This window comes from Cynocephalus volans, chromosome 4 (assembly GCF_027409185.1).
Source record: "Cynocephalus volans isolate mCynVol1 chromosome 4, mCynVol1.pri, whole genome shotgun sequence".
NCBI lineage: Eukaryota > Metazoa > Chordata > Mammalia > Dermoptera > Cynocephalidae > Cynocephalus > Cynocephalus volans.
The window spans coordinates 161,331,701-161,349,851 of NC_084463.1; the positions used below are offsets into that span (position 1 = coordinate 161,331,701).

Consider the following 18,151-nt stretch of genomic DNA (forward strand, 5'->3'; position numbering starts at 1 on the left):
CAGTCACGGGAGTGACGAGCCCATGGAACACACACACGGACTGTCAGGGGAGTCAAGAGCCCAAGTAACACACACACGGACAGTCACGGCAGTTAAGAGTGCATGGAACACACACACGGACCGTCACGGGAGTGAAGAGCCCATGGAACACACACACGGACAGTCACGGGAATGAAGAGCCCATGGAACACACACTCGGACAGTCACGAGAGTGAAGAGCCATGGAACACACACACGGACAGTCACTAGAGTCAACAGCCCATGGAACACACACACGGACAGTCACGAGAGTGAAGAGCCCATGGAACACACACACGGACAGTCACGGGAGTGAAGAGCCCATGGAACACGCACACGGACAGTCACGAGAGTGAAGAGCCATGGAACACACACACGGACAGTCACGAGAGTCAACAGCCCATGGAACACAAACACGGACAGTCACGAGAGTCAAGAGCCCATGGAACACATCCACGGCCAGTCACGAGAGTCCAGAGCCCATGGAACACACACACGGACAGTCACGAGAGTCAAGAGCCCATGGAACACTTCCACGGCCAGTCACGAGAGTCCAGAGCCCATGGAACACACACACGGACTGTCACGAGAGTCAAGAGCCCATGGAACACACACACGGCCAGTCACGAGAGTCCAGAGCCCATGGAACACACACACGGACAGTCACGAGAGTCAAGAGCCCATGGAACACACACACGGACAGTCACGAGAGTGAAGAGCCCAAGGAACACACACACGGACAGTCACGGGAGTGAAGAGCCCATGGAACACACACTCGGACAGTCACGGGAGTGAAGAGCCCATGGAACACACACACGGACAGTCACGAGAGTCAAGAGCCCATGGAACACACACAGGGACAGTCACGAGAGTGAAGAGCCCAAGGAACACACACACGGACAGTCACGGGAGTCAAGAGCCCATGGAACACACACACGGACAGTCACGGGAGTCAAGAGCCCATGGAACACACACACGGACAGTCATGAGAGTGAAGAGCCATGGAATACACACGGACAGTCATGGGAATCAAGAACCCATGGAACACACACGCGGACATTCATGGGATTGAAGATCCATGGACCATACATAGGGACAGTCACGGGAGTCTAGAGCCATGGAACACACACACGGACAGTCATGAGAGTGAAGAGCCATGGAACACACACACGGACAGTCACGGGAGTCAAGAGCCATGGAGCACACACACGGACAGTCACCGGAATCAAGAGCCCATGGAACACACACACGGACAGTCACGAGAGTCAAGAGCCCATGGAACACACACACGGACAGTCACAGGAGTGACGAGCCCATGGAACACACACACGGACAGTCATGGGAGTCAAGAGCCCAAGGAACACACACACGGACAGTCACGAGAGTGAAGAGCATATGGAATACACACGAACAGTCATGAGACTGATGAGCCGTGGAATGCACACACGTGAGAGTCAAGTCTCATGCTCTGCAGAAGATCAGCGCAGGGCCTGGGAGTCTGGAATCTGAGCCAGTCAGTGGAAGTTTGGGTGGGGGGCCCAGTAAGGACTCACTTTTGCGCTTCTGAAATTGCTCATCTTCTTCAGTCCAGCTTTCTGAATCTTTGGGAGAAGTATCCTTGGGATGGGTTTTGCTAGAGATTTTGGAGCCATATGCAGAAAGTGCAATGTGGGACTGAGTCCCACTGTGGGCTGAGTCCCTGTCCCGTACCACACTCGGTTGGAAGGCTGCTGTCTGAGAAAGGGCATGAGCCATGCTGTGGGATCTGTATGGGACCGAGAGTTGGGAGGATCTCCGATGGTGCTCTCTGTGGCGGTGATCATACACACTCCGGTGGCGCTCTCTATGCTGCTGCTGCTTGCCATGGTGGGGGTGCTCGCCATCATGGTGGTCTCTGTGGTGGGGGTGCTCGCCATCATGGTGGTCTCTGTGGTGGGGGTGCTCGCCATCATGGTGGTCTCTGTGGTGGGGGTGCTCGCCATCATGGTGGTCTCTGTGGTGGGGGTGCTCGCCATCATGGTGGTCTCTGTGGTGGGGGTGCTCACCCTGGTGGTACTCACTGGGGTGGCGCTCGCCATCACGGTGGTCTCTGTGGTGGCGAGGTCTGCCATGGTGGTAGGACGACATGGAGGAATGTTTGGACAAGGTCTCTTCATGATGAAGAGGCCTTCTGTGGTGATGGGAGCCATGATGATGGGGCCTGCCATGGTGGTGGCCTTCCTGATAATTGGAACTGCCATGAAGGAGCCCTCCAAGATAGGATACCTCGCTGTGATGGTAGGACCCACCATGTTGGTAGGAGTCACTGTTGTGGTAGGACCCACCATAGGAAGAGTGGGATGAATTCTCACCAAGATGGTGTGGCCCTCCATGATAGTGGGGCCCCCTATGTTGGTGAGATACGCCATAGTGGTGGAACACATCATAGTGATAGGGCTCTTCATTGTGCTGAGGCCTGCCATGGTGGGAGTACCCACCATGGTGGTGGGATTCACTGTCATAGTGGGGCCCACCATGATGGTAGGATCCACCATGGTGGCGGGACCCACCATGAAGGTAGGATTCACCTTGGAAGTGGGGCCCACCATGGTGGTAAAATTCTCCATGGAGGTGGGGCCCACCATGGTGGTAGGATTCACCATGGTGGGAGGATCCACCAAGGTGGTGGGACCCACCGTGATGGCGGGACCCACCAGGATAAATCCTGCTACCATGGTGGTGCTCATCATCAGAGTGTCCCTCACCATAGGAATGGTGGGAAAGGACAGTGCCATGTGAGGAAGCCAGACCAGAGGTTGTAGGGCGGCTGGCTCTGCCATGACCATAGGCCTCACCGTGGTGGTAGGATTGGCGGGAATGGTGTGGGAAGGCCTTGTCACGGAAGTCTTGGAACTCACGAGGGTGGGGAGATCCACCATGATGATGGGATATGCCATGATGGCGGAACTCACCGTGGTGGTGGGACTCCCCGTGGTGGTGGGACTCCCCGTGGTGGTGGGACTCGTGATGATGAGGGACTCCGATATGGCCTGGCCTGTGGTGTGGGGATGATGAGTGGGGGTAAGGGGATGATGAGTGGGGGTAAGAGAACATATCCAAATTATTGGAGTCTGCCTCATTTTGAGCCTTTTCAGACTCAACTGAGCGTTGATCCATGACTGTGCCGGGAACCCTGGAATGAAGAGTTCTCAAGACCTGGGCCCAGCAGGCCCTCCCTGCATCTCCCTTCTCTCCTAAGCTGAGCTGACTCAGACTGCGGCACTGGGCTTCTTGGGAGGCCTGACTGTTCTCATGGAACTCTCCCCTTTGTGATGTCACCAGCAGGCCTAATTCCAAAATGCCTCCCCCAGGTTATAGTTTAGAATTAAGAATGATTACGTCTAACTCCTTCATTGTAAAATGAGGGAACTGAGGTTAAGAAAAGGGACGGGCTGGCCCAAGGTGACCCAGCAGGTCAATGGCAAAGCTGGACAAAGAAGTCTCTGGTGACACCATGCCTCCATCAGTCACTTTAGCCCCGTTAGAAAGAACTTCATGAGGCCAAGTGGTCCAGTCCCCAGTCCCACCTAGATGCCAGTTGGTTCTGGGGTTCAGACTGCCTGACTCCCCTTAAGTAGGTGTGTGACCTTGGACTTGTTGCTTAATTTTCCTATGTCTCAGTTTCTTCCTTTGTAAAATGGGAATAATAAGACATCACAGTATCAAAAAAGATATGTAAAGCTTATATTAACAGCATAATAAATGTTAATTGGTATTATTTTCTCCTTGATCATTAATATTGATGGAAACGCCCCTCTTGGGTAATTATCAAAATAAAAGCACCGGCCGTTGTTTACTGAGGACCTACTTCATGCACATTTAATTTATAATCCTCACAATAACACCACATGGTGGATATTATTTCCCCATTTCACAGACGATGGTGCTGGGGCTTAGCATCAATTAATAAAAACTTCAAATCAGCACTAACTCCAAAGCCTGTACCTGTAACCATCATGCTGCCCTGTCTCCCTCCCAAAATCCACTGCAGAGCTTGTCCTGTACACTGAATTCATCCATGCATAGCACAGCTCTCCTGGAAGCTTACAGGCCACTCCTTTGAATGCATCTGCTTCCTGAGTGGTTGGTCAGAGCCAAGGCCATAGTGGGTACTGGGTACCCAGTTCCCAGTGATGAAAGAGACAAGGCCCCTGCCCTCAAGGAGCTCAATGTCCATTGCTGGGAGCAGACAAGGACACAGTTTGTGGTAGGACTGCTAGATGTCCCAAAGATCTGTTCTCCCCTTCTTCCTGGGCACAGTGCCTCCCAGCTAGAGAGCATATCTTGCATACAGGTGAGGCTAAAAGGTGAGAGCAGAAGCAATGTGAGCAACTTCTGGGTCTTGGGTTTCAAGCACAGGGCGTGTGAAGCTCTATTTGCCCCCTTCTTGTGGGCCAAAGAATGGATACGACAAGATCCACACTCTAGAGATGGGTTTTCAACTGGGGTTTTGCAGAACCACAGAATTCCTTGAGAGACGTTTCTAGGCAAAGGGTTCTGTATTGTGATTGAGGAAAAAAAGCACTATTTCTGAACTTCATGTGCTGTGTGATGCCAGCTCTTTCAGTGATGAACAGTAATCGAGCAGCCTTATAAACCTTTTGTTAGAGATCGTTCGGTCCCATATGGCTGTGAACAGTAGGACTGGGATTATTTGATTGAGTCCTTTCTCAGTTTTTAGTGTGAGGTCAGGAAGTCTGTTGATAACTGGTGAACATGTATCACTTGGAGAGAAGGAGGTACAGCCTAATGATGTCTTCCTCACCCTCCTGGACTACCTCCCTAGCCTCCCCTTATGCAGTAACGACTGACTTATGGGAACAAACAAACTCTACTGGTGGGGTAGAAAACCAGAGGGAATTTTCCTTCTAAAGAAATAACTTCCATGTGCATCCTCACTGCCACTGGCTGTTGATGTAAACACTATTAAATATGAATTACACAGGTTAGTAGTGAATTTCATTGTGAAGATTTCATATTTTTTGCAAGTTTCTTCTTTAGCCATCTATCATGCTGTTCTATTTTATATCTTATTAGCATTTGTGTTTTACAAATGGATCTAATGGTCCAATGTGGTGATTTTTAAATATGAGGTGTGCAGTGAAAGAGGAAGGTTCTAGGCCTAACACTATGCACACATCTGGTGAGGTTAGTTAGTGATAAAGAATGTAGCAATGGGGCTGGCCTGATAGCTAAGTAGGTTAGAGTGGAGCCCTGTAACACCAAGGTCACAGGTTCAGATCCCCACACCGGCCAGCTGCCCAAACAAAGCAAAACAAAAAAAAAATTTTTTTTTTAAAGAGATGACCAGTAAGGGGATCTTAACCCTTGACTTGGTGTTGTCAGCACCACGCTCAGCCAGTGAGCGAACCGGCCATCCCTATATGGGATCCGAACCCGAGGCCTTGGTGTTATCAGCACCGCTCTCTCCCGAGTGAGCCACGGGCCGGCCCAAAGCAAAATAAAATTAAGAATGTAGCAAAATTGAGAAGAACCTAACTACAGATCACAGCCATTTGACAAAGAAATGTGCTATTTTTTAAAACATTTATTGGTGCCTAAAAACAGATTAAGGCTTTTATTTTAAAGGTCACATTCAGTAAAAAGGCTCAGAAAGCAATTTATGTGGTAGTAAAGCCTATTGTCCAGGAAAAGAAAAATCTTGCAGCTGGTGAGAACCGTAATTAGCGAGCACGTAATAATATGGCTAGCAAGAGAAACAACAGTGCGAGATGCAGTACAAAAGTGACAAGGTCCTGCTCTCAGAGAGGACGACAACCTGACAAGCTGATGACACAGCACGTGATGCTGAAGAGGTTTTTGTTTTCGTTTCTTTGGTAATAAACTGAAAAACAACAGGTTGTTTATCCAGGCTGTGTGTCAACACATTTCACCAATAAATGGCCGTGTTATAGCACTTGTAAGAGTCATAGAGAAAACTTTTCAGCTTTCCCAAGCGAACAAACAGCCAAGATATATTTAATGTTTCTTCATGTCCGGAATCAAAAGGTCCAGAAGAACTATCTTGGCATTTGTGCTGATGGTTCCCATCAAGAGTTGGCTCGATAAAAGTTTTTACTGTTCTTGTCAAAAAAACAAAACCAACCAAAAAAACCAGCTATTAAAACCTTGATGTTGTCCCGACACGCTGCTTTCTTCACAGAGAGGTGCTGGTGTCAAAAACTTTTGGAGATGAAAATAATCATGCTGCAACATGGTTAATTTTATTAAACAAAGACTAGCTTACTTGAAACTGTTTTTAAAACTGTGTATAGGATCCAGTAATTCCACTTCTGGTAATATGCACCCGCAAATTGAAAGTAGAGACTTGAACAGGTACCTGTACACCCATGTTAATAACAGCACTCTTCATAATAGCCAAAAGGTGCCAAGAACCCAAATGTGGTCTATCCACACAATGGAATATTATTCAGCCTTAAAAAGGAAGGAAATTCTGACACGTGCTGCACAGGTGAACCCTGAAGACATTATGCTAATAGAGCAAGCCAGATACAAAAGAACAAATATTGCATAATTCTGCTTAAATAGTGATAGAGTTAGGATGTGTTATCCCAGCCAAAAGTCATGTGGAAATCTGATCCCCAGTGTGGCAATGTTGGGAGCTGTTTGAGTCATGGGGGCGGATCCCTCATGAGCGGATTAATGCTCTGGGGTGGGGGGGACCTAAGTGAGATCTCTCTCTCTCTCTCTCTCTCCCCCTCTCTCTCTCTCTCTCTCTCTCTCTCTCTCTCTCTCTCTCGTCTCTTGCTTCCTCTCGCCATGTGATCTGCTTGTACCCACCGGCTGCCTGCCGCTTTCTGCCATGAGTAGAAGCAGCCTGAGGCCAGCACCAGATGCAGCTGTCCCAGAATCATAAGCCAGATAAACCTCTGTTCTTTACAAATTACCCAGTCTCAGGTATTTCTGTTATAGCAACACAAAACAGACTAATATAAATGAGGTACCTAGAATAAGCAAATTCACAGAGACAGAAGGTTGAATAGGGGTTACTCGGGGCTGGGGGGAGAGAGAGATGGGGAGGTGTTGCTAAATGGGCTCAGAGTTTCAGTCTGGGATGATAAAAACGTTCTCGAGGTAGATGGTGTTGATTGATGATTGTACAACAATGTGAATGTCCTTAATGCCACTGAACTGTGCACTTAAAAATGGTTAAAAGGATGAATATTATGTTATATATATTTTCCGCAATATACATTTCTTCAATTTAAAAAAAAATGCTGCACAATAACATGGAGAAAAAAACACAGAAATTTCCTACCATGCACAGAAATCTGGTGGCACAGCTGAGACCAACCCAACCCAGATCAGCAGAACCACCCCGATGATCCATAATCAACTAAGAATTTGGGGGTAGTTTGTTACACATCACATAGCTGGCTTATACAGGCAGCACGGGAAGAAAGACATTTTAATTGGGTTTTGAAAAGGCATTATGGGCAGAGGGGAGATCACGTGCAGAGAATGGAAGTGGGAATGGGCCTGGCACCTTCGGGCAGTGGTGTGCTGGTAAATGGTTAACACCCATACCTCCACGTGGAGTTCTGAGGTTAATGTTAGTCAATATTTTTGTTTTTGTTAACGAGTAGGGTGGAATGAAACAAAGAAAGCATATTTATCAATGATGTGAATGACTTCTTTGTTGAATTGGATAATACTTTCAAGTATTGAAGAATATTTGCCCAATTTTTTTTTTTGTGCTAGTCACTTGATATACTTTTCAGTTTAATCTGCATTATTAACATTTTCCCCAGTCTTCCTTCCTTCCTTCTTTCCTTCTTTTTTTTTTTTTTTTTAGGTGGAGGGCTGCTGGCTGATACAGGGATCGAACCCCAGACCCTGGTGTTATCAGCACCACACTCTAACCAACTGAGCTAACTGGCCAGCCTTTTGGTGTTTTCTTAAGTCCAGGTCAGGGGTCAGCAGACTTCTTTCACAAAGTAGTAAATGTTTTAGGCTTTAGAGGCCACATGATCTGTATTGCAACTATTCAACTCTGCCAATGTAGTACATAAACAGCCATAGACAATAAGTAAATGAATGAGTGTGGCTGTATTCCAATAAAACTTTATTTAGAAAAACAAGTGGTGGGCCAGATTTAGCTTGTAGTTTACTGATCCCCCGATCTAGATAATCAACAAAACAATAAATCAACCTCTGATTTATAATGCTTGTTGACTTGTAGTGTAAAATTCTTCCACTGTAGCTGATTTCAGGCTGCCAATGAAATGTCACTGAATACCGTGTTGGAAGACATGTGCAGTAGGTAGCCCACCATTATGTAGGATTTCCCCCAGACACACCCAATAGACACAGATCACCGTAAGAGCATAAAAGTAGTGAAATGTAGTAAACTATTAGGAGGTGATGAGTTTTGAGTATTTACCTTTGTTCTTAATATAATTCGTTTAATTGTAAGTGTATATAATTTAATTTTTAATAATAGTTGTGTTCAACAACTGACTTGGAAAATTCAGCTTTCGAGAGTTAGTAAGAGCTAGACCTGACACACCACTGCATTCAGGGGATGGTGTGTAATCCGGTGTGGCTAGAATCTGATGGGGGTCGGGGGGGCAATGGGAGATTGGACTGAAAGTTTTGGGGGGCCAGACTAGGTTGGCCCTTGTGGGCCTGGCAAGGAGGGTGGCACAGGAAGAGGCAGTTTCAAACAGGGGAGTGATAGGATCAGATTGCTTTAAGAAGGATCACTCTGATACGGAGTGGAAATTGCGTTTGCTGCGGGGAACCTACAGGCAGATGGATGAGTTAGGATGCTGTGGATGTAACCAGCAGAAAAATTCTGTTGGACTAAGGCAAAGATGTTGTTGGGAAAGAGAAGTGGGTAGATGCTGAAGTTATTCCTGAGTCGGAATCAACAGACATGATGACAGATAGGTGGCGCTGAGAGAAGGGTGAGGAAGGTATCAGGAGACACCAAGATTTTCAAGCACCTGCTTCAATGGGGGTTCCAGTTGCTGAAGCTGAGAGCACTGGAGATGTGTTGGTTTGGGTAGCAGATGAGATGGTTGGTTGTGAGCATATTGGGTGTGATGAGCCTGGGTACACCCAAGAGGGGAGCTCTGGGCTGGAGACAAAGTTAGCATAGAGGACCTAGGATCCCACCCCTTGTGGCCCCAGCTCCTGGGAGTGAGCTCTGCCCTGGCTCTAGGCTACCTCTGGAAGCCACATCCCCTCTCTGGTACTCAATCTTCCCATCCATAATGGGATATTCGAGCCTGACTGCTGTACCCCGTGTTGCCCGGGTGTTGTGAAAATCCCATGAGATTGGGATGGGGGTGGAACATGGGGGTGGGGGAGGCCATTTCTGTCCTGTCCTTTGCCCACTGGAGGGTGCTGGGGGAACTCTTGGAGAGGTTAGTGGTGGCCAGCCCAGGTCCTCAGATTCATGCAGCCCTGCTGGGTCAGAGGAGCTAATCTAGGGTCCATGAGGTTGAGAAAGGGGCTACCAGCTCCCCTCTCCTCCTCCCCTTCTCCCCTCATGCTCTCATCTGGTTGGCTTAAAGGTCCACCACCTTTCTTCGGCACCCCTGCTGGCTGTCCCCTCCACTCCTCTGGCCCATTCTGGGAAGCTGCCCAATTGTGTTGGCAGATTACCAGCTTCTGTCTCTGTGCCCCGCCTTACCTTGGGCTCCCAGAGCACTTGGACTGTCTGCCCCTCCCTCCCACTCAAACCTGCTCTCTGGAGGCTTTTGCAAGGCAGCTCTTTAATAAGGAGACTTCAGGGACCGCTGGGTGTGTGTTTGAGGGGCAGGCGATGTGGGAATTGATGGCAGGAGCTGGGCTTTGGAGTCAGAGCACTCTGGTTCCTGTCCTAGCTCAGCTTCTCCCAGCTGGGTGAGCCTGGACACGTCACTCTTTTGCACCTTAGTTTTCTCTTCTGTAAGAAAGGGATGAAAGTAACACCTGCTTCACAGGTTTGTTGTGAGAATCTAGTGAGTTAAAATACATAAAGCACAGAGAAGAGCACCAAACACGTAGTAAGTGCTCAGTAAATGTGCCTTCTCCCAGCAGCATTTGCAGTTTCTTATTAAAGGCCTTTCTCCTGCCTGCCTCAGTGAGTCCCCATCATCTGCAACAGAGGCCCCACCTGGTGTGCCACAGCACGCTGCCGTGCCAGGAACGGGCTACAGACAGGCTGAGAGCGTGACCCCCTCGGCTCTGGGGACAGCCCGGCCTCCCCTGCTGGGCATCCCTGCACCTGCTCCCACCTCCCATACAGAACATCTGAACTTCTTTTTTCATTCTTTACAATCCCCCTCCAGGTTTGGTTCAACAATAAGGTTGAGTGACATATTAGAGCCCCTTCAATCATTTTCAGAGGAATTTGGCTGGGGTGGGAGAGTCTCTGGGATCTGGAAGTGACTAGGTTAGGGAAATAGGTTAGTGCTTTCTGGGAGAAGACACAGTGCCTAGGGCAAGAACCTACTCTAAAGAAAAGGGTGTCTGAAGTGTTCAGGGTTCCTTTTTTTGCCTCAAAAAGTGACATTTATCCAAAGGAAAAAAAAGTAATAAGTGACCAGATGTCCACCCCTTGGCTCGTTTCCCTCCCCCCTCCTGCTGCTCCTCTGTCCGCCAGGAAGGAACCCCGGCTGGGGCCGGGGAGCAGGACAGCACTTCTCAGATGAGGCCAGCAACACCGAGGAGCATCTCCTCAATGGAGGTGTTGTAGAAAGTCTCAGTGTCTGGAAGAGTCCTTGATAGAGTCTGGATGTGTTGTCCCCTCCAAAACTCATGTGGAAATCTGATCCCCAGTGTGGCAGTGCTGGAAGCTGTTTGAGTCATGGGGGCGGATCCCTCATGAATGGATTCATGCTCTCCCTGGGGTGTGCGAGTCCTGAGTGACAGCTTGATGTATTAGTTCCTGCGAGAGCTGGTTGTTTAAGAGACCCTGGCACCTTCTCTCTCTCTTTCTTCCTCTCGCCATGTGATCTGCTTGTACCCGCTGGCTGCCGGCTGCCTGCCACTTTCCGCCATGAGTAGAAGCAGCCTGAGGCCCATGCCAGATATAGCTGTCCCAGAATTGTAAGCCAAATAAACCTCCATTTCTTATAAATTACCCAGTCTCAGTTGTTTCTGTTATAGCAACACAAAACGGACTAATATGGTCCTCTTGTCTTCTTCTGTCACCATGTTAATAGCCACACCCTTTGGCCAAAATGTCCACTGCAATCGATTCTGTGGATAAGTTTTCCCTGTTGGTGAGAAGGATGTAGTTGATGACTAAAGACATCTACTGCACGTCAGTGCCTCTGGCCAGCCGATCAGTGGTCATTGATACTCTGCTAGATCCAGAACGGAACTCCCTCGTGATCACATCTCATTCCTTTGGATCCATATCTCTGTGCACAGTAGAAATGGTGAAATCCCAGGCATGCGTCTTCTCAGTGAGCCAATGGACCTTCCTTCAGGTGTCAATGAAGAGGACTGCCCGGGTGATGGTCGGGGCTTCTTACAAGCCACACAGTGTGTCCAGCCTCAACTCCTCTCATTCCACATGGATGTAGAACTGGCGATGCCCTCCAGGATCAACTCTTCCTTCCTGACAAGAATCTGAATGGGGTCCCCTTGAGCTTCTTGGTCACCTCAAGCACATCAGAAGGCATTGTAGCTGACAGCAAAACCACCTGGGTGCTGCTGTCGAGCTTTTGTAATATCTCATAGATCTGGTCCTTGAATCCAAGGCTTAACATTTCATCAGCTTCCTCCATTACAAACATCTTGATGTATTTGGGAGACAGGCATCTTGGGCTAAGCATACCAAACACACGGCCAGGGGTACCCATGATGATATGGCAAGCTCCCATCTGCAGATTCTGCACTTCAGCATGCACATCGGTGCCCCCAGCGCAGGCATGACAGGAACACCCATGTCATCTCCTAATGCCATGATCACCGTCTGTATCTACTGAGCCAATTCTCGAGTGGGTGCCAGGACCAAGGCCTGGGTGGCCTTTAGATCCAGTTCAATCTGCTGCAGAATTGGTATGACAAATGTGGCTGTTTTTCTGGTCCCAGATTGGGCTTGAGTAACCCTTGATACAAGGAAGAATGGCCTGCTGCTGGATGGCAGAGGGCTTTTTGTGAGGAGCTGCCCGAAATCGCCATTACAAGATGGCGCTGATTTCCGGTGGAGGGCAGGGCTGCTCGGTAACACGCCTGGGCCGATTAGGCAGCCACCAATAAGGTAGGAGCACGTCCTAGGCGAGGAGCAGTCTCTATATAAAGGGCGCGGGTTCCCTCGCTCGGGGTCTCCATTTTTGGCAAGCTTATGCTCTCCCTCTCAAGAAGCATTAAAGCTGATCTGCAGAAGGATCCTTTGTGTGCCGCGTCGTTCTTGCTGGCGAGACGGTAGAGCCCGTGGCGCACTCGGTAGCGTGCTGCGCTAGCAGCGCGGCGACGCTCCCGCCGCGGGTTCGGATCCTATATAAGAATGACCGGTGCACTCCCTGGCTGAGTGCCGGTCACGAAAAAAAAAAAAAAACAAAACATTGTTGTATATTTGATCATTTAGCCTGATACCTTTTCTTTTTTTCTCCCCCTTTTTTATCATTTAAAGCGGCTGGTACAAGCTCGGCGGTCGCGGACAAATTAGCCAGCGTTCCTGTCCTAGGTCGTCCCTCCACAGACTTTGACCTTACCCGTCATAGGTTGACCCTATCGCCACCGGGCACCATGTCTTAGGTTGGTTCAAGTCTGGGGGAAGTTGCCCGTCTCTGGACACACTGGAGCCTGTTGTTACACATAGACCTGTTTGAGCAAGGGCGAACTCCTCTGAACAAGCTTCAGGGAGGCCAGCCAACAGGAAGGGGGAAGGGGAGTCAGAGCAGGCTAATCCTTAAGCATGGACAGCCAAACGTCAGGGTTGGCCCCCTGTTCCAGGGCTAGAAATGCCTGGGCGATGACTACCCTGTCTCTCTGGGTCTGGGCTTTTAATCTGCAGACCAACCATAGTAGGAGCACAGTTCCCCCACATAAGAACATGCCAACCCCAATCACTCCTGCCCACTCCTTGAAGTGGGACACGGCCGTTTTAATCCATGAGGACAGTCCGGCTGCGAAGGAGACATCCACTCTTGTTGAATTCACGGACACAATGGCCATGCGCAGCTGGTTTATCAGGTTGTCAAATTCTCTCGTCCAACCTGTTGAAAGATGCTGGGATAATTGTTTAGACAAATTTGCAGCTTTGGTATACTTTTTATATTGGATACTGGTGACACATAACCCTGAATATTTCCATTGACACCCCAATTGAGCAATTTGCCATAAAACGTCTATTGGTTCCTGCACAAGATCCACCCGCTGGTTAACCACCATTAATCCTCCCTTTCTCCTCGACTCTGGTTGGCCTTGTCCCCATACTTGTGGGGGCCCTGGGAACGGGGGCCCATCTTCACGTTTTTTTGAACCACTTGGTGTTGTTCTGTGAGCGGCGGAAGGAGTCGCCCTTTGATATCTCTAATGGAACGGCAGAGAGCAGCCTTATGATATCCCTTGGAACAGCGGGAACAGAGGGAGTCTGTACTCTGGGGGCCCTTATCCCTGTCCGGGGCTTGGCAGTCCTTTTTTAAATGTCCCGGTTGACCGCATTTAAAACAAACTCTCTGGTTCCGCCCCTGTCTTGGCTGTCCCTGTCTAGGCAGTCTCTGCGACTGGAGGATGGCAGCTGCCAGCCCTGCATTGGTCAGGGGTCCCCCGAGTTCTCGACAAACTCTGAGCCAATCCTGTAAACCTTTACCTTTTCTGGGCGCTATGGCCGCGCGGCATTCCTGGGTCGCCTGCTCAGGGTCCCCAAAGATGCGCCCCGCTGCTTCTGTCATTCGAGCCACAAAATCTGAGAATGGTTCCTGAGGTCCCTGAATGATCTTAGTAAGTTGTCCAGAAGCTTCCCCTTTTTTGGGGAGTGCCTTCCAAGCCTTAATGGCAGTGCTAGAAACTTGAACATAAGCACCCCATGGGAAAGCCGTCTGATCAGCGGCAAATGGGCCCTGGCCTGTTAACATATCAAAGGTCCAATCTCGCTGCTCGGGGGTCAGTGCAGCAGCGTTTGCCCTGGCTTGAGCTTGTGCAGCCTCATGCCATAGCGCCTTCCATTCCATGTATTGACCCATGGTAGGGAGCGCTGCCTTAGCCAACATTTGCCAGTCAGCGGGTGTCATAGCCACACCAGCAAACCTTTCTAGCATTACTAGAGTAAAATTGGCATTTACACCATATTTTCTAACCGCCTCTGCTAGATCCTTAATTTGGGTGTACTCGACGGGGGCATGAACTCTCCCTCCGCCCTCAACCTCAAAAACTGGGAAGGCAGCTTGAACCTTTTTCCTCACTTTATCAGAGAGGAATGAGAAGGGATTAGAAGACTGCACGTAAGGAGGAGGCGCCGAAGGCGCAGGCCGTGCGGGGGCCACTGGGGGCGGCCGGCATTTCCACTCCCCGAGTGGTCTCCGCCGCCTGTCAGGATGATATCTCTCCTCCTCGTACCTGGCAGCTTCCTCCTCCAAATCGGATTCCTCACTAGGGCTGAGGGGATCGGAGTCGGACTCATCCAGATTTAAATCTTCTAATTCTTGTTTTAAGGCCCCCAGCTCTTGCATAGGGTAGAGGCCTCCTTCTTTCCCTTCCAACTTTTGTCTGGGTTTTGAAATCCCTCCTTTACCGGCAGATGTGCCGGGAGTGTCACTTTGTTGTTTTAGAATCTCTCCCTCGTCCGTAGACTTACCGGGAGGGCCCTTTTTCTTATGGGAGACGTCTCTCCTCCTGCGGGTACCCATCCTCTCACTCCGTTCAGTTTCTGACATGCTGTCTTGGACCTCCTCTAATGTATTTTGCCCTACTATCACTACCGGTTTACAGCCCTCATCTTCTAAGCAATTTTTAATAAACTTCCAAATGGTCTTGGTGCCCTGACGGAGGTCTCCCTCCGCGTACTTGCGGTCAAGGTCTCTGCCTAGTTTGTTCCAAGAGCTCAAAGTCAAGGAGCCGGAACAAGCAAACCACGGCGCTACACGATCTACCTCTTTTACAAAATTTTTGAGCACACGGCCCCCTACCTTTATATCACGTTGTCTCAGCACGGCCTCTAACGCGGTAACCATGGACTGAGTGGAACCCATAACGCGCCCCACTCCGTGGGAGGCGCTGTGAGACGCGCCGTTCCCTTACGTACTAGAGGCTCACACAGGTCTCTGGTGCAGCTGCTTATCTACGTCAGTCTGACCACACCAACGGGCGATTTCAAAACCTTTTAAACCAACCGGATTAACCCCAGACCAAGAACAGGCATACCTCTCCGAACTTACCCTCCTGCAGTTCTGAATCCTCCCTGTCTCCAGGGGGTCTCCGAAGGTGCTGACGATGACACAAGTTCCCGGGTTTCGGCACCAAATGTCCCGCGCTACCGTCTCGCCAGCAAGAACGACGCGGCACACAAAGGATCCTTCTGCAGATCAGCTTTAATGCTTCTTGAGAGGGAGAGCATAAGCTTGCCAAAAATGGAGACCCCGAGCGAGGGAACCCGCGCCCTTTATATAGAGACTGCTCCTCGCCTAGGACGTGCTCCTACCTTATTGGTGGCTGCCTAATCGGCCCAGGCGTGTTACCGAGCAGCCCTGCCCTCCACCGGAAATCAGCGCCATCTTGTAATGGCGATTTCGGGCAGCTCCTCACAGCTTTTCAAAACCACAGGCATGGATGCCATAGATGAGGGGCTCTATGAGGCTCATGTCACCAAAGCTGTCAGCAGTCTCATTCCAGTCATTGTCAATGACGCCTTCAGGCTTCATCCCATGGGGCCATTGTCTCTGGCTCAGGAATCTTGACTTGCAGACATGATCCTTAGAAACTAGCCAATCTGAACTTCTAAGAGGGACACTTGAGGCCTTTCATAACTTGGCACTGGCGTATTTCTTCCCACCCACATGGCCCAGCATCCCTGTCTCACACATGCCCAGGCTTCCTTACGCCCAGCTCTGCATGTGCTGTTTCCTCTGTCTGGAGCCTTTCCCCATTCCTGTCCTCTGCTGGGGCGTCCTTCCTCCAGGGAGCCTCTCCTGACCTCCTCCTTGCTCCCCATATGCTTTGCACATCTTTCCATGTTCATAAAATCAAGGCTGCTGCTGGTGCCTACCATCCCTTTGGGCAAATAGAAAAAGGCACCCCTTCCTCAAAATGCTTTCTTCCATCTGCTGGAAAACTCTTGTAATAGATGTGCCAACCTGTAACATCTACAGTGTGGAGGGTGTCCACCCTGGAGGAGCACCGATGAAGCCAGAGATGCCAACTTGGGAGCACTTCCATGTGCCAGGCACTGTGCTAGATGCCTTGTCTCAAATTCTGTTCACAAAGCCCATGTGGGAAACTGTCTGCTTCTCAGCTGAGGAAAGTGAGTCTCAAAGGCTAAGTTCAAAGGATGTAACCAGTAGGTGGCAGAGCCAGGGTTTGAACTCCAGAGCATCAATGGTTGATCACCAGGCAAATTCATCTCCATGGAGTCATTGTCATCCAGGTTGCTGCTTCCACATTTGTTCTAGACCTTGGGTGAGCTCCTTGAGGCAGGGACCACATTTCACACAGTGCTAAAGCTCTGGAACCATGTTGAGTAGGCACAGAGTGGGCAGCACCAAGTGTGTGTGGGTGGAAGAAACCTTTTTCAGGACATTGGGGCCTGGAGCCTGTTCCCCTGAGTTGTGGCTGAAGCTAGAGATGTTTGGACCAAGAAGTACCAGAGCCCCTGCTAGGCCTTAGGGTCTGCCCTTGCCCTTGTCTGATGATTCCTTTAGTCCCTGAATTCAGAGTTTTCTGAGTCCAGAGTTGCACTCTCTGCTGAAGTAGAGCAAGGTTTATAAAGGGCCTGCTTGCGTGAGGGTCGGGGAAGACAAGAGAGGCCTATCAAGGCAGATCATAAGAGTTTTCCAGGTGGACCCACAGCAAGGTGAAGGATGTTCCTGGCAGAGATATGGCTAGAGGTTAGGACTTGGTGGGGGGGGTTAGTGTCAGACAGACACCTTCTTGGCATGGGAGTCAGAAGACACCTGTCTTTGGATAGACGACTTTGAGTCTAGTAAAATTCTTTAACTGTTTAATGTCAGACACCTAATTATGCCTTTGCATGACTTTAATTATTGTCTTTTCCAGCAGTCTACTGGTAAAAAGTGGGGCAGTATACAAACAGCCCCTTTCCAAGTCCAGAGTGTCATATGACCTGCCAACCAACCATGGCAATTTCTATTGCCCAAACAGGTCAACCATTGTCTTCATGAAAAATAAGATAAAGAGCAGCTGAAGGTATTGTCTTGATCCTTCACTTCACATTCTTTTGGCGGAAGGTCTGGGAGTCAGCCTAGCCTGTGGCATACGACCTTCATTATTTGAATGGCACTATGCACAGCACTTGTGAGCACAGACTCTGAAGCTACGCTGTCTGGGTTAAAATCCTAGAGGCCACTTTCTAGCCGTGTGACCCTGATGTCACCTAACCTTCCCAAATTTCAGTTTCCTCACCTGGAAAATGGTACCTATCTCATAAGTTAATATAAAAGTAAAGCCCTTAAACAGTGACTAGCTCATAGTAGACCGTGTTAGCTATTAGTTTTATTACTTGTCCAGGTATGTTAACGAAGCTCTGAAGAGGCAACAGGAAAAGTCTCGTCTCTGCCAGTTTTAAGGGAAGTTTCATTTGAAAGTGTTAAAGGAAATTGGGGGGAGGGATTGGTCGTCATCTGAGTCAGAGCTGTCCTCCCTTGTGGAGAGGGAAGGTCAATGGTGAAGCCACTGATTCACAGGGGAGGTGATATCCTGAGTTAAGCACCCGCTTACCTGATCCGCTCTGCCCAGGGGTGTTGTTTTCCCCTAGTCCCACTGGTCCTCCCTCTTTGTTTACGTGCCTTGCTCCCTGTTTCAATGTTTCCCCATGAGTTCCATGAGGATAAAGGCTCTATCTGCCTTGTTCACCTATATCACCAAATTGCAGAGATAATGCTCAGCAAATGTTGCTGAATTGCATGAAATGGAAAATGAGTGGGGCTGAGGGGGCCACAGTCTGTGCTGGTGAACC

At 49.5% G+C, this 18,151-nt stretch overlaps 1 protein-coding gene and 1 pseudogene across 1 annotated transcript in view; both read right to left on the minus strand.

The window, feature by feature from the left end:
- The window catches only part of CATSPER1 (cation channel sperm associated 1), an 80,197-nt gene extending 77,023 nt beyond the window's left edge, over positions 1 to 3,174 (minus strand). The window contains exons 1-3 of the mRNA XM_063095175.1: positions 2,853 to 3,174; positions 2,532 to 2,722; positions 1,572 to 2,466 (exon numbers count right to left, since the gene is read on the minus strand). Of these exons, the coding sequence (XP_062951245.1) occupies positions 1,572 to 2,466; positions 2,532 to 2,722; positions 2,853 to 3,174 (1,408 nt within the window). The remainder of the gene's footprint in view (positions 1 to 1,571; positions 2,467 to 2,531; positions 2,723 to 2,852) is intronic.
- A 7,539-nt stretch (positions 3,175 to 10,713) lies between these two features.
- On the minus strand, positions 10,714 to 15,928 carry LOC134377062 (eukaryotic initiation factor 4A-I-like; annotated as a pseudogene).
- Between the last annotated feature and the right edge of the window lie 2,223 nt (positions 15,929 to 18,151).